The sequence below is a fragment of the Stegodyphus dumicola genome, chromosome 6 (assembly GCF_044657685.1).
Source record: "Stegodyphus dumicola isolate Sdum_Otavi_A_Nest chromosome 6, ASM4465768v1".
Lineage (NCBI taxonomy): Eukaryota > Metazoa > Arthropoda > Arachnida > Araneae > Eresidae > Stegodyphus > Stegodyphus dumicola.
The window spans coordinates 142863474-142879995 of NC_140773.1; the positions used below are offsets into that span (position 1 = coordinate 142863474).

At 35.3% G+C, this 16522-nt stretch overlaps 1 protein-coding gene across 3 annotated transcripts in view; it reads right to left on the reverse strand.

Annotated features, from left to right (window-relative positions):
- Positions 1 to 12940, reverse strand: part of LOC118192849 (diuretic hormone receptor-like) — an 82388-nt gene extending 69448 nt beyond the window's left edge. The window contains exon 1 of one of the 3 annotated variants that reach the window (XM_085818932.1): positions 12479 to 12940. In XM_085818932.1, the coding sequence (XP_085675058.1) occupies positions 12479 to 12614 (136 nt within the window). In that variant the 5' untranslated portion in view covers positions 12615 to 12940. Of the gene's footprint in view, positions 1 to 4963; positions 5114 to 12478 lie in introns of those variants that run through there. The other 2 variants (XM_035363870.2, XM_035363871.2) reach the window with 2 other exon arrangements.
- Between the last annotated feature and the right edge of the window lie 3582 nt (positions 12941 to 16522).

A 16522-nucleotide genomic window follows, 5' to 3' on the forward strand; every position in this document is an offset into this window, starting at 1 on the left:
CTTTGCTACTGCTATAATACAGAATGTTTTAAATTTTAATACAGTGAAATACGTTTAAGGCGAAAACGCTTAAGACAAAATATTGGTTAACACGAAATAATGCAACGGTCCCAACAAACTACTATGCATTTTCATGCGTTTTGTTTCTCTTAACACGAAATAAAAATCGCTTAACACGAAAAAAATATCCTTTCTTGGAATGAACAAAATACGGAAAACACCGGCCTCGCAGGCGAGATTTTAGCGGGGTGTGAAATGAAAGAGATATGGTTTCACGTGTTTCGTAGAAAGGAGACTAACTGAGCTTTGAAATACCCTCGGAATAGCCTGTGACGCGAGCCAGTTTTTTTTTTTTTATCTAAGCTACTTTCGGCCCACCAGCGGCCGAGCGGTAAAGTAGCTGAACACTGATAGTTCGGTCCGAGGTTCGAATCCCGTGAACGGGCTGGCTGCATGGGCGTTTTCGTGGTTTTTCCCAATGTGTAACCTATATACAAGACAGTTCCTCTTAGAAAGACCTCCACGAAGGCATCCCTTCCCTTAATCAGTGAGTTTGGTTCATGTATTGCACTCTGCATATTTCTGTTTCTTCATATGTTGCACTCTGCATAAAATTCAGTGACTCAAAGGACGAATAAAAATTGCTTTCGTCGTGCACGATTTTCAAAAGTATCAGATTCTTTGCCGCCAAAAGAAATAGAGAGGGAGGATATTGAAATTGAGTCAACACTTAATGAAATGTTTCAGAAAGTTTCTGTATTAATGGATTGTCCTACTGTATTATCGGAAGAATTTGCTGCTGTAGCTGATGATAATGTGTGCACAGCCCCAATTATGGCACAGATATTTTGGGCTTTGTTCAAAGCTCAAAAAAAAAAAAAAAAAATATATCCTGTTCCCAAGTCATCCGAAATGAGAAACATCATAAAAAGTATGGGCAGTTATTTAGACGCACATTCCAATAGTGAAATGAATAACAAAATGGACGACATTGAACAATTTGTTAAAAATTTGATGCTAAAAAAGGCAATGCAAAGAACTTTGTGCTTTCATTTTCTATGTCATTAATACAAACTGCTAGTTAAATTAAAATTATTAATGCAACCGCTAACTGCTGAATAAAACAGCTAACTGCTGAATAATTACAGCAAGTTTTCATAGTAGCTTAACGACGAGATTGTCCTTCATTATGCAGCGCAGTTATCTTTGTACCGTAATTACTTTGCTTGCAAACGACGTTCTTGAAACTAATATAAAGAAATTCAAAACATGAAGTTTTCAACATCATAAATTTTAAAGCCAGCAACTACCATTCACTTATAGGCAGAAAACGGATGTCAGAAGCGGATTCAATAAAAGCAATTTAAATTTTTCATTGCTTAGTTGTGGTTTTTATGAGCCATTCTGTCTTTCATAGCTTTTCAAATAATGTTGCTTTTAAAAGGTAAAAAGGTATTTAAACTCCATGTATAATAACATTTTTGTAATTGCAATTAATTTTTAACGCATCTTTAAAATATTTCGTGTATTTTTCTCCTTTTTACTTATTTGCACGAAGTAAAGGAAGTATTGTGATGTCGAGAAATTTCGGTTATCAGATATCCATGTTACAGTAATAAATTGCTAAATACGGTAATAAATTATTCAACAGAAAAATCCTTTAATTTATACTTTAGAGTATTTTGAAATAATTGACACATTTATTATACCATGGGTGTCATACACAAAACGTGTTTCACATAACATGTGGTTTCTTATATGTGCCGTTATCTGCATTAAAAATAAAATCTAATACTTTTAAAATCATTAGATTTTTTGGTGGAGAAACAAGAAATAAATAAAGTTATATGAGAAAATTAGAAATTCTTTCGACACTTTTAGAGTCACTAGGTTTTTATGGAGGGAGAGAACGAGAAATATGGACCTTCCTATTCTAGCTGGACGTGCTTTTCAATTACACCCTAAAGGCACGTGGTAAGGAAGAAAAAAAATTACGTTCTCCTCTATTTGAAGGGCGCCTGGAGAGGAAAAGAATCATCAAATCTTAGTGATGACGAATTATCGTCCACCACAATTTAGTTCGGGAGTTAATTTGCAGTCACTAAGTTTGTTTTTTGTTTTGTTTTTTTCCGGAGGGGGGCTGTTGAGATGGTACGAGAAATCCATTATGCCATCGCAGGAATAGAACACTGGATCTTTCTATGCTAAGCGAATGTGCTTTACAATTTCACTACGAAGGCACGCGGCAAGGTAAGAGAAAATTCCTTACAAGTTATCTTGAAGTTTTGTGGTAAGTTACAGATTGCAGTCATCTTTATATATGTTTCGTTTCGTAATCTTATTCAGACTATGGTACACTTGTTTAATGTTTTGATATTCTTTTCAGTTATATAATATTAAGTTCGAAAGAGAAACGAATTTTTAAAGTTTTTGCTTACTTTAATTTTCTCCAATTTTAATAGTAACTTAACCAACTACCATTCTGTAATCTAAAATTTCCATAAATGGTTAAAAATAAAATAAAATTTAAGTAATCAGCAAGCGAATTTATTTCTTCTAAATTTCTCAGCTTGCCCTGAAAATGTAATATGAAGATAAGTCAAATATTCAATAGCCCAACGTTGGTTGACTGGATAAGACTTATGGGCACTATAAATCTCTACTTGCATTCGTTATATCGATAAATATACAGTGCGCTAGGACCAAAAGGCATCCAGACCTGGCTAGCTTGAGACTGACTTTAACACAGTCAATCACCACAGCACCTAGAGGCGATCCAAGGGGCCGCTAAGCTATTGGATCAGCCGACGAGCCAAGACTAAGCCGAGTCAACAGGCATACTTAGCCAAGTCGCATTCCATGTCCCTGTCCAGAAGGGAATGTAAAAACATATGCCATCATCACCAGAGGCACCCAAACTCGGACAGCAGAATTAAGTCAAAAAATGTCAGGGAGTCTGGGCCACCAATCCGGGCTGCTAACACTACGGCATGGTACACACACGTCGGTTCCAGGCGCTCCCAGGAGAGGAACCAAGGAAGGATATGAATATGCAGTTTTGAGGCTCCAGGCGTCCGCTGGAAACCTCTGGCAGTCTAAAGGCTCACCGAACTCGCCAATTCCACCGACGGGTGTGTGTACCCCCCCGGAAAACCATGAATATCCGCAACCAATGGAACGGACAAGACAGTACCATATGGTCCCTGCCGAACCCAAACCAGCCATCGTCAGCGATGACTCTAGTCCTACAAAATCTGATTTTTTACCCTCGTGGCCGAGACTGCCTAAGTATAGAGCCTAACCAGTAGCTTCCGAGGTCGACCCCAGAGGGCAGATCAGTAAATATACAGTGTCATAGGATTTTCAGGGTTTTTCACTTGTATAATGTACACATTATAGCTATTTTCTTTAGAAAACTTTCTACGAAAGCAAGCCTCTCCTTATGTCGGCAACTATTCTGTGCTTCGATTTAATCAATCAATCTAACCTCAAGATCTCATGTAACGCAGAAAGGCAATCTTCTAAAGAACATATCTTACGTAATGGCATCGCTTGTCAAATCGAGTAGATGGCATGTGCATATTAGCATTTAATATATTTTTCTTCCTATCGTTAAGGGAAAAAATCAGTGGTAATTCTAAGCTAATTATTTCATTAATGGAAATCATATAGAATAACATTTAACATTTAATTTTCTGTACGTTATTTTAGCTATGCATTTTAACAGGGGGTTCATGAAATCTATAAAGAGTATTTCTCCGTTTAGTGGGTTCTGTCGGAATTTAAATTTAGCTTTAGAACATTTTATTATGGCACAAAATATCAACCACTGTGTGCATAAGATAGCATTTACTGCTTTACATCAAACCTTTATTGGTTATTTATTGTACTTGAAACCACCATTTGCGGCGTTATTTGCATTTTAATAGCTCTTCAGATATTCGCAGCGAAACGCCGGGACATGGATTTCGATTTAATGCACATTTTAATTAGTTAACATGTACCGAACATGTAGATTTGAAAGCCTCATGAAATCCTCCGCTTCCAGTTCTCTACACTCTAGACTAGCAATTTATTTAAGAGTTTACATCAACTGCATATGTAAGGAAATATAGCCACATATTTTGCAACGCCTTTTCAGAACAGCCATGAAATGAATAATTTGTTATAGAATTTATCTATTAAAAACATACGTATGTGTATATATTCGTTTATTTTGTGAAGTCTTGAATCTATTAAATTTTATTTTCAAGAATAATATAATAAACATAAATGGATTAATAAAAAGAAGCAAAACACAAAGAACATTTGACATTTATGTAAAAATGAAGTAATTGCCTATTAAAATGCTTTCCATAATTTTAAATGCATCATTCTGTGAAAAAAATGTTGAAAACGAAGAGGCAATTTTTTTTTTTTTTTTTTTCAGTAATAAAAGAAAACAAAATTGTGTTTTTCTTTGAATAAAGCTTTTATGCTCAACAATTTCAATGTACTCATTACTTTACTTTAAGAAATAATTCATGTATAAAAAGAAACGTTCGCATATTTTTCTCATTATTATTAATGTTATTGTTTTATTTTATTATCGTGCTCGTGTGTTTCGTAATACAAATCTAAAAATTTTAAGTTTTTGTTTCATTCAGAAAAAAAATTAGCCATTTTTTCAGAAACTAATAAGCAAAATTCTGCCAAGATACTGATGCTAACGAAGGACATAACTATAGTAAACAATAATTTCAAGTAAACAGCTCATGCGTTGAAGAATATTCATCTCTAATATTTTAAAACTGGTCTCAAAAAAGTTCGCAGAAATTAGATCATAAGATTTATAACATCATATTGATTGTATTACAGCAATGTTAAAACTATGTTCCACGGAACACCAGGTTCTAGGATTGAAAATGAAAATTATGAAGTACAAGTTAATTAGTATTTATTAATAAAAAATAAATTTAGTTACCTTTGAAAATTAATGGGAAGTTTAGTGTGTGGGCTGCTGAAAATAACATAAGCGCGAGAGTTTTCTCCGGTTTTTCAATTGTCTAGTCGATTGTGTACGCAAACGTTTTCTAGCACAGCTATGAACATTTGGTACGTTTCCATTTAGCCGGCGCAAATCTCGCCAAGCAGACTTTATTGGCGACAACACACAGTATACACATAAAAAGTGTTAATAATGCTACAAATCTCTAAAAGCGGATTTTATCGACGACTATACACATAAAAAATGTTCTGAGAAATTTTTTACTTTCAAGGCATAAATATTTTAATGTCATTTAATTTTTTTTCAAATGGGTCTTTCGTTTCCCTTTTCCACATAAATTCAGAGAGATAACTTTCCAGATGCTGACGTGCCGTTTCCCTGTGTTTCTTATTTCGCCATTTGGCGTTAGCCTACAGTCTTTCTATTTTCTATGTGTGCGTTCCATTTTCCGGATCGGTTATGGTACAGTTTGAAATGTTCGAAACATTCCTCTTCCAGTTTTTCAGTGCAGTATAATTTCAACAAACTGGAATATATTATAGTTCCTTTTTCGATATTTTACTTAGCTGCTTCTAATATAATGCTGATGGATCGATTTGGCACCTTCACAAGGAAATATTCGTTAATTTGACGGGAAAAGCCACTAAAGATTCACTGTTCTGGTAGAAACCGTCACGCAATCATTTTGCTCTTCGTGACCATACTTGCATCCACTTTGACGATCATACCAGGTTCTCCTATTTTCCGTTGTTGACGTTTAAGCAAAGAATCCACAAAAACCTCTCGCATGAGTTATTTTTTTCAGATTCTGCCTCTGTTCTGGGCAATCACGTCAACATCTGCCCTACAACAACTGGCAGAAATTTCTCCCCTAGATTAAGTTGAAAGGAAGGCTATCATAAGGGTTACCAGGCTGGGTCAAACTTCAACACTCTGGGTAATAGTTATCAGCATTTGGATTACGAGGAGCAAAACATCTGCAATAAGTTTCATTCAGCTGCTTTTAATCTTTCCGGCGGTATCAGCGTAAACAACCAACCAATTCAAAGTAACAGTAGTAGTCTTTTCACATATGGCTCCAAAATGGAAAGCGGCAAGGGCAGCGCCTACTATAGACTAGAAAATGGTATTCTAATATTCAAGTAGAATAAGAAACTAGACTTGAACAACTCGGTATACCAAGCAGAGCTTCTAGCTATTAGTGCTGCAATTAGGTATGCGAACACATGTCAACAGTACAAATTCTCCATACTCAGCGATTCGGCATCAAGTCTGGCGGCTACCGCAGGTCAAAACAGCGGAGTCTCTTGGTGTACCGAATTCAGAAACAGCTTCTGACAATGTCTGACCCACTTTAAAATGCGTTCCCGCTCATATGTAGATTCAAGGCAATGAAGCCGTTGACCTACTGGCCAAGCAGGCAGCCAACTGGAAGGATTTATTAGAACGACCAACTAAACTTCTTTGGTCTCACATTAAGCGAAAAACTTTGACAAGTTTGCTACAAAATTGGCAAAGCAGATAGACAGAGGCAGAGGTAGGACGAAGGACATATCTCTTACTATCAAAAGTTAACATGGAAATAAAGACCCACCGTGCTAGCCTAACACAGTTCTTGACAGGTCATGGAGCATTCCCAGTATACCTCAACAGATTCAGACTTAGGGCTACTCGTTTCAACGAATGTTGAGATGAAGGCGACACGAATCATTATTACTTTCATTGTGTACATACAAGAGCCTGGCACTTGAAGAAACCAGCGGACTGTGCCTGGGCAATGTGGACGTCTAACACACTCAAAAACAGAGTATTCCTTGGTAAAATAGACTCAAGACACTGCCTAAGCAGAAACAACCGTGAATAATATTATGTTTCAAATGTTCAGAATTTAAAGCAGATAATCAGAATAACGTCTGGTTCCCGTAGTTACCAAGATATAGAAACTTTTATTAGTATGTAGTATTATTCAACTTTTTTGTTTTTAAGTTTTCCTCGCCGTGATGGTATATAATTCCGTTTGGTTCATGTCCGTTGTTGGAAGCCATCATAGCAGTGCACTCACTCACTCACTCTGTTCTGGGCGAATCCCAAATATTCATTGTTTTTTCATCCAGTTTTGATGTAGTAGGAAAAGACGTGAATTCACGAATTCTCTATGCTTTCATCGTAGAACATACCCACCGATTCATATCACCTAACCCAAGTGATCTCATCTCACGTAAACTACACTACAAAAGTCTAACTCTTTCAGTAATTATCTGTATAAATTTCAAGTTAAATCTTATTATGGAATACGAGTTTAAATGCAAGAATTATTTCAATTCGTACGAACTGCTCACTTAAAAATCATGTAAAACCGAAGATCTTTATTTCACTAGTGCATTCTTATTACAATTGGTGAACTTAACCCTTGACTTTGCCATTTTGATATATTCACCTTCGTGTGAGCGGTGTGACTGCACTTGAATTGACTAAATTACCACGAATGGCCTTATTGCATAAAATTTATATGTCTGGTAAAAATTCTATGTAATAATTGTATGTCAGTGTTGAAAGAAACGATCAATCTGATAAAAAATGGCCGCGAGTTGTTTTGAAAATATGGCGTAAAAGGTTACCAACGGGTATATTCCGTTTGGCGTCGGTTGTATCATTTTTGGCGACTTTATCGCCCTCACCGGCGAAGTGGAAAAATACCAAATATTTTAGTGCCATTTCTAACAACGTATTTAAGCGAAAAATCTTTCTCAACGTATATGTGACAACAGAAATAAATTATAGAAATAAATTAATGCAGAATATGAAATGCGACTGCAGATAACATCAATAGAGTTAATCAATAGGCTTCGACAGTTTGTGCAAAACACGTGCGAAGCACATCACTATCAGAAAATATAATGTAAGGGTAGGTGACACCCGGAGTAAGAGTTAATGCTATTAATAAATAAATTACATTAATTTTCTATTAAAGGTTTTTAGTAAAACTACAGTATTTTTCTTTAGTTGTTTTTACATAAAGTACCTACAACATATTAATGTTTGATCTGCTTTAAATATTGTTTTATAATATATTTTTCTAAGGGTGATATAGGGTTCATCCAAAATTCTTTATAGTTATAATGGTTCCGTGAGTCGACAATGTTTGAAGACTACTGTATTACAGGAATCTCTAAACTCAAAACTTTAAATACAGTGGCTCACACAGGCACTTATTAAGAAATATCATATATTTTTTTCTTCTCTCTAACTCACTTTGGAGAATATTTAGGAATTTTGTTAATTTCTGGGCCTTGGTATAATTACAGCAAGCGATTACATAGGACTGTATGTTTAAGACTGTTATACTGATAGAGTTTAAATGTATTTTGCATTCCAGGTTTTCTTGCAGATGCTTTCAGGTTTTCATTAAGCACATTTGTATATTTATACAAATCCATATTATTTTCGATAAACACTAAATTTCCTATTCTAAAGGTACCAAACCATTATGATTCTACCCCCTCCCCCGTGCATAACAGCTGGCAACACGTTTCTTTATTTCAACTCTTAATTCGGCTTTTGCCATATATGCTCTGTCCCAAAAGTTTATAGACTCAACTATATTACGTGTTTTGGATAAATAGAAAGGAACACAGACTCCAAATAAAAATGTGTTTATTTACATCACATGCGACTTGCATTCCAGTAAATATTCAACTAAAATAGCAATTTGTAGTTTAGAAAAAAAACGCAGAAGAATATGCGTCCCAAAAGTTTAAAGCATGTTAGCATTTTAAAAACTTGTGATCAGTTTCAAATTATTTAGTATTTCAGAGTCGCCTCATTATTACGTATGACGTCGAATACATATTTCTCCGACGAGAGAACTAACTTTTGTAGTAACTCTGGTTCCACATGGTACCATGCACTCTCGATAATTCCTTTTAAGGCATTCGCAGAAAACAAACTGCCTTCCATTCTCGTAAACTCCCCGAGACATAATATTCCACATATTCTCGATCGGGTTAAAATCGGGACTCATTTGGTGGCCACTTAAAAACAGTGACGTTTTCCATGTCTAAGTAACTATTTTGTAGTATTAGAGGTGTGAATAGGAGCATTAAAATGCTGTTGCACCCAAACTCTGTCTTCCAGTGTTTTCCGCAAATAGCATAAGATGGTTTCTTTTAGTGTTTGTATGTATTTAAACGAACCTTGTTGACCATCTAGAAAGGTAAAACTCACTTGCTCGTTCAAATCGAAAGCTGTCCACATCATAACAGTTTTTCTTACACGGTTTCTATTAAATAGCTCCAAGGCTCTTTTCCTAATTAATGCCAGTAATATGAATACCCATCAGGACCATCTAGATTCCATTTTTTTCATCATTGAAAATGATATAGATCCATTTTTCACCATATGCCATGTGGTTATAAGCCCATTGCAATCTCATTCGTTTGTGAAGCTTCGACGGCAGTAATAATTGAGCCATTTTGACATGAATCATACAACCAGATTCCTTGATTCGCTTGTGAGCAGTGTTTTTGGATGTTTTCAATACACTAGTCAGTTCGCACTTGTAATTTGGTAAACCAACTTTTTCTGTGTCGAAGACATTCTTTGTATTCGCCAATCGCTGCGACTATCCGTCACTCGAGTTCTTCCTGAAGAGTTCTTTTGGCTGCTATGGCGTCTTACGAGACATTACACGATAAATCATGCTTACAAATAGATTCAGAAGTTTCGAAATTTCTTTAACAGACCTACAGTGAAAGTTAAAGTTCAGAATCCTGTTAATTTCAGCAACAGAAAGTTGAGTAGCTTTAGGTTTACTAAAACGCAGTTCAAATTATCATTTGGAAGTTACAATGAGAGTGTTATCTTATAAAAAGACTCAATTTCCCCATCATAATTGTTACTAACCAATTTACATAAAATTACATTTATAGCATAAGTTACATTTATTTAACTTTTGAGTCCCACATTTTTTTTTTAAAGACAAATTGATATTTTTGTTAAATATTTTGCATTTATATTGCAAGACACGTCCGTTTTAAATAAACATATTTTAATTGGGTAATTTCATAAATTTTTCTCAAACATGTCATTTAATTGAGTCTATAAACGTTTGGGACAGAGTATACTAATTCCTCTGTCTGACCCAAATATATTAAATATTTACTTTTCTGCAAATATAACATTGCTCTAATATGGTAAAACTTTGCTTAGTATATGTAGCTTTTGTGAACGCTTGGTATATTTTCCTTGTTTTATTGTTTACGAAACATTTTCTCCTTGCTGATCGCCAACTGCATCTCTATGTCTTAAATGACTTCAGAATTAACTTTTATTACAAGGTATTCTTGTAAATCTAATAAATATTTTACTTTTCGAATTATTGGCTTTCGTTTGATTTCACCCCTCTCCGAAATCAACTCTTAGCTACAGCCATTTCTTAACTACTCCGTAGGCCTTAAATAATCCATAAATAATTAGAGATGAATGTGCAGCTGATTCAGCAGAGTCGTAGACTGAATGTGAGTTCAGTGTTTGCTTCGCTGTGATGAGTGGTTTCTTTTCCTTTTCTGCATAAATTTCAACACTTGAAAGTTAAGGTTCAGTGTGATCTCCGCAGATATTTTTTGAGGATTTGTTTTTGTTAGTAAGACAAAACAATCACTACGTAGGCAAATGTACACTCTTTTGCAAAACACTCGAAGCTCCAAGAAGGACTTTTGCCATCGTAAGGAAGTTTGGTATGCAACAACATCTTGATCTAACATGCAAATGATCAAAATTTCAAGGCAAATGAACAGGAATTGCAATGATAGCGCGCATTTCGCAATGTATAAAACCAATAACAGAGGCGGAAAAATTATCTTCTTTTGTTGCTGCCATTGTAATTCCATAAAGAAGCAACTAAAGATGCCATTACGACGATATCGAAGACCTTACAGACAACTAAATGACTTCGAACATGGTCACATTGTAGGATTGTGTGAAACTGGGTGGTCAAACCGAGCAATAGGCCGCCACCTGCAGCGTACAGACACTGCTGTGCAAAGATATTGGCAGCAATGTTTGCTACAAGGAAATTGCCGACGAAATGAAGGCTTTGAAAGGCCAAGGAGGACAAATGCGAGGCAAGCTAGGATGATTGTTCGCCAGGCACGAACCGCCCCAACGGTATCATTGTCGACTAGTTAACGCACCACCATCTCACGGCCCTTGTCTGAGGCGGGGTTACGCTCACAGAGGCCTTTAAGACGTTTACTTTGACCCCACAACATCGGCGAAGTCGTCTGGAGTGGTGTCGCAGCCGATCATCTTGGCTGCCATCAGAATGGCATCGTATAGTGTTCAGCGATGAATCCCGCTTCACTCTTGAAGCAAATGACCACCGTGTTCGTGTCTGGAGAGGACGTGGCTAGCGGTCTCAGTCCTCCTTTGTTTTACAAAGGCGTACAGCCATAACCTCTGGTATGATGGTGGGGGGCGCTATTTCTTATGACAGCAGGTCATCTTTAGTCATCCTCCGTATATCTCTAACAGCTCAACGATATGTTGACAGCATCCTTCTTCATGGCATGTCATTCTGGGACCATTATATAACAAGATAATGCCAGGCCACATACCGCTCGCAAATCTCTGGACTGTCTCCGTGCAGTTGATACTCTTTCTTGGCCACCAAGGTCACCATACCATTCACCAATCGAGCATGTCTGGAGCATGGTAGGCCGCCAGATTCGGGCACTGCAAAATATCGCAGATCTGGAGCGACAACTGATGAATGCCTGGCAGAATTGTCGTAGGATGACATTAGGAAACTACCACTCCTTTCATCGACGAATTCAAGCATGCATTGTCGTCAGGGGGGGGGGTTCGACCAATTACTAATTTGAACACTCAATGGGTGATTCTGAGCCGTGAACAGATATTATAACCTTGATTTTTTAATCATTTTATTATCTGTGTATGAGCTATACACTTGTTCAACAACTTCCTTCCTGGTGCTTCGATTTTTTGCGAAAGAGTGTATTTTAAAATTGAGCTCGCTCTCTGAACGCATTAAGAAAAGGGAAAATTTACGCGAGCATTTGTTTAATTTTTAAGAATCTGCTTCTAAAATGCTAATGGGAAAATACGCGTGGAAATACATTAATGGCAAGGAATTTCGTTTTGTGTCTGATGTCATCATGATTGCACAAACGTAAGGGAAGAAACACACAAGAACTTTAATAGATTTATCCAAAAAATAAATACATTTTATACAATATAAATATATTACATGAATGCTGGAGAATGAAATACGTGTAAATACACAAACGTGACTTTTATAAATCAGTATTTTCTACATTATTACGTTAAACAGATCAACTGGACGTGCTGTCGTTGGCCAAACCATCCTATGCCCATCTAAAACTTTGTCACAAAATTCTACATCTTAACTTAGTGAATACATATTTATTACAATTATGCTGAAAATAAAACAAAAATTTCAAATAAACTTACCATTTCGTGGATAAGGTTGTAATACAAATTCTTTATAGCAATCTGCTTCTTCTAGAGATCGTGTATCTTTAGAAAACGTGCTTCCAGAGGATCCATTGCTTTTGTCCAATACCAGAAAGACACTTTCTTGAAACATCTTCCTTTGCTGGAATATGTTCCGTTTCTTGGTGTCTTTTATAGTTCTCTGGTACACATCCACTCCATATTGCTCCTGGACAAGTATGTATGTTGAATTACAATTTACAAATTACAACTTGCAGCTGAATTAAAACTTCTACTTTTTCACTCTTGATGCTTGATAATACACGCAGATTTATTGCATAAATGCAAATAAAATTTTTATTTCAGGAATCATGAACGTAAATTTTCTTTACAACAATTATCTGATTGCAGTCTGTTAAAACATGCTGAAATGATTTTCAGCTAACCGGACATTTACGTTGCATGCATATTATTATTAATTTCGTGTCAAGTGACCAACAAATCAATATAATTTGAGAAATATTTATATTTTCACACTATAAGCGTCTAAAAAGTGTTAGTATTGTAAAGCACGCGTTAAAAGCATTGAATAAGCGACAAGTTTCCGATGATCACGATATTCAAGTATTAGAAGTGATGGTCTGGATAATTACAGAATGCAGTATCTCTAATTGTTAGCTTAGTTTTTTATATATATTATAAATAAAACGCATTTATGTGTGCCTATATATTAAATATTTTTGATAATTGCAGGAACCTTCTGGAAAAATACTTATATCGTTGTGTGGACAGAAAGCAATTAAACGGTGTTGACATATATAATGGGCAAAAATGATTATTGCACTTATTATACATAAATATTCAATTATATAGTTTAAAATGCATTTTTCTAAATGAATAGTGTTTTACTTAGAAATTAGTTTCATATTTATTAAGCTTTTTCAAATTTTATGCTCATACATACATGATATACCGTGATTTGAATTCAAAATAATGGTAGAAATGACAAACCTAGGATATTAACTATTAATCAAAATCTTCAGCTTCGTCAATTTGGCTAGGTAAATTTTCTGGCATTTCGCGTAGTTGTTTAACGAGTTTATTAATATTATAAGAAAGATTTTAATTTAATTACTTTAAAAATTTATCCATTTTCTTACTAGTTTACATATGCGCTGTCATCTAGCTTTGAAAGATGAAATGAAATTCACAGTTGACGTCTTTGGAGATTTTCTTTTAGAAAATAAGTCTCACCAAGCTTTAGGCAGAATAAATTTTTAAAGAGGGTTTCGTTTACAGGTAAGTTTTTCTGTCGCAAGATAGTATATGGTATTAAAAATTAACACGTGCAACTCAATTTATCAATGTCCCTCTTCCACTGAAACAGTAAATAACTTGTTTGTTAACATCAGATGAATTGTTTTTTATTTCGGAAAATATACCGATTTTTGCTAAATATACTTTATAATTAATTCGCTTGATCACACCGAACATCTTCAGTACATGTAAGAGAGAGAGAGAGAATGAGCACATATCATCATGTTAATATATTCGTATATATTACGTTACAATTTTCTGGCAATACGTTTAGTATTCAATCTTTATCAAAAGTGCTAGTATGATTTAAATAATGAAACATATCATTGAAACTAATTATAATTATTCAACTTTTATTCTCTTCTATAAAATTTCTTCGTCAAGAAACTCCTAATTACTCACAGAGCAACCAAGAAAATTTCACTTTTAATAAATCCCTGCAATAAAAAAGAATGAACGTTAAATAACAATTAAAATTTCAGAATTTAATAATCTCTAGAAAAACATATATAAAACATTCCTTTCAAACATCAAAAGTAATGCTGAAATTTCTAACATATCCTCTAGATCTGCACTCTAGAATACTAAGTAGCAAAAGCTTTAATATTATTAATACTGTAGAGTATTCATTTATTTTATGTTAATTAGAGTTTCTGTCTGCCTCGCTTTCCATTTTTTCTGCCAAAGTATTAATTTATTAATTTGAGGGCAAAGAAGGAAGAGGTAATATTTAAAGGTAGGTTTTAGATATTAGAGTCATAGATAGCATCTGCCACCTGTTGAAGGCCACGCTGCTAGTTGATTTTCTTGACAGCAGGTTATCTGCGGAGTTGCGTGTATTTCTACATTAGGCTTGTCACACCGATATTAGATTTTGAACCAACTTGCGCGACCTTATCTGTGTAGCCTTGGAACTAATTTTATGATTAACTTAGCTTAATTTCAATTCGTTATTTTTTTTTTTTTTTTTTTTTTTTTTTTTTTTTACGTCTTAAAAGTTGGTTGTTTCTGTAAGCATAAGACATGCCTTCTGTTAACTTTTCTTCGAGTTAAATAAAAATGTCTTTTATACCCTTCACAGTCTCTGGTGTAATTTCTAAGACATAGTGATAAGCTGCTTACGTCTTTGTAAAGTTCTCATCTAGTTTATGTTACCAAAGGGAGTGGGACTCTATAATGCAACCAAACTTCATTATAAGGAACTTCGAAAAACCAGAAGCTTGGTTAGCTATATATCTGGTGGTTCGTTACATCCGATCCCGTAATGAAAAATTAATCCTCTCATTAAAAAAGTGTAAAAATGTCTTAATGACTGTCAAAATAAACGTTTCCGCATTGTGACATATGCTAAAAAAATAAGCGAGAAGCTTAAATATTTCTTAGAAAAGGGGTGTAATGAAGTTTCAACTATAATTTTTATTATTAAGTTATTAAATCTGTTTTTCTTTCAATTCCACTTTTACCATTTTACGTAATAAATTACGTATCAATAAAGGTCACGGTTCAGAGCCTTGGGTGGCCATAATTAAACTGACAGTGCTCACAGTGTTCTGTAGAGCGATCTATTTGCGAGAATGACGCCACATTTTGTAGGAAGATTAAACAAGACGGGAGACGAAGGATTCCGCGAAAAAAAAAATAGATCCAAAATTCACCGCTAGGGGAATATTTGGCGCTGTGTAATAGAAAATAAAGTGTTAACAAATGCAAATTAATACGGAATAAAATTACCTTTTATTATGGATATGCATTATGGAATATGGATATGCCTTATAGTACGGCATGGAAAATCTTACGAAAGATTATCAACTTCTGTCCAGTCGTGTACAGGAGTTACTGTACCCCGACCATGATAAGCGATTGACTTTTGCTCTCACCTTTCTTGCCAGAATGGAGGTGGATGATGATTAGCCGTGGAAAATCTTATGGGGAGACAAGGCCCACTTTATTTGAATGGAACTGTGAATACCCAGAACTGCCGAATTCGGGATGACAAATCACCACATGCAGTCACAGCAATTCCCTTACATTCACAAAAGGTAACTGTTTGGTGTGGGTTCACAGCGGAATTTATCGTAGGTCCATTCTTCTATGAGAACATTGTAAGGATCTTAAGTTTTACTAACGTTTATTTTATTTTAAATCTTTACTATCACTTCTTATTTTCTACTTCCGGCCAGAATTAAAAGCGTTAACTTATTTATGCAAAATTTGTCTGGCGAACGCCAAGTACTTAAGTTGTGGCTTTTTGTCAAGCGAGAGAGAGGAAGGAGTTAGTCGAAGCAGGCCGCTTGCCTCACAAGTTTTACTCGGTTGCTGTTTGCCTTCCAGGCCAGAGGTTTAATCCTCGTGATAATTTTAAACGTATTGTAGTGTTAACAGCTCTCTCTACTACATACGGCTTCCTGTTAATATACGGCCAATCTTCCTTGTTTATTATTCCAAAGTTAAGTTAGAGTTTAGTTAAATATTTTTATATTCTTACGTTCAGACCACAAGAAGTTGGTCTCTGTATTCCGAAGTACGGAAATTATTGTAAAGAGTGAAAAATAAAGGGTTTTGTATACCCTTCCTGTGTGTCCTGTCTACTTCCCACATTTATTGAACATAGCTTTAGTAAGCTCCCTGTTCCGAGTCCGGGTCTTTGCATGTTCCCAAAGAAAGTAAGGCGGACATTGAACCTGATAGTGGCGCCCAACGAAGAAGAATAACCATGGCCGAGTTTCAAGAAGAACCTGTGCTGCC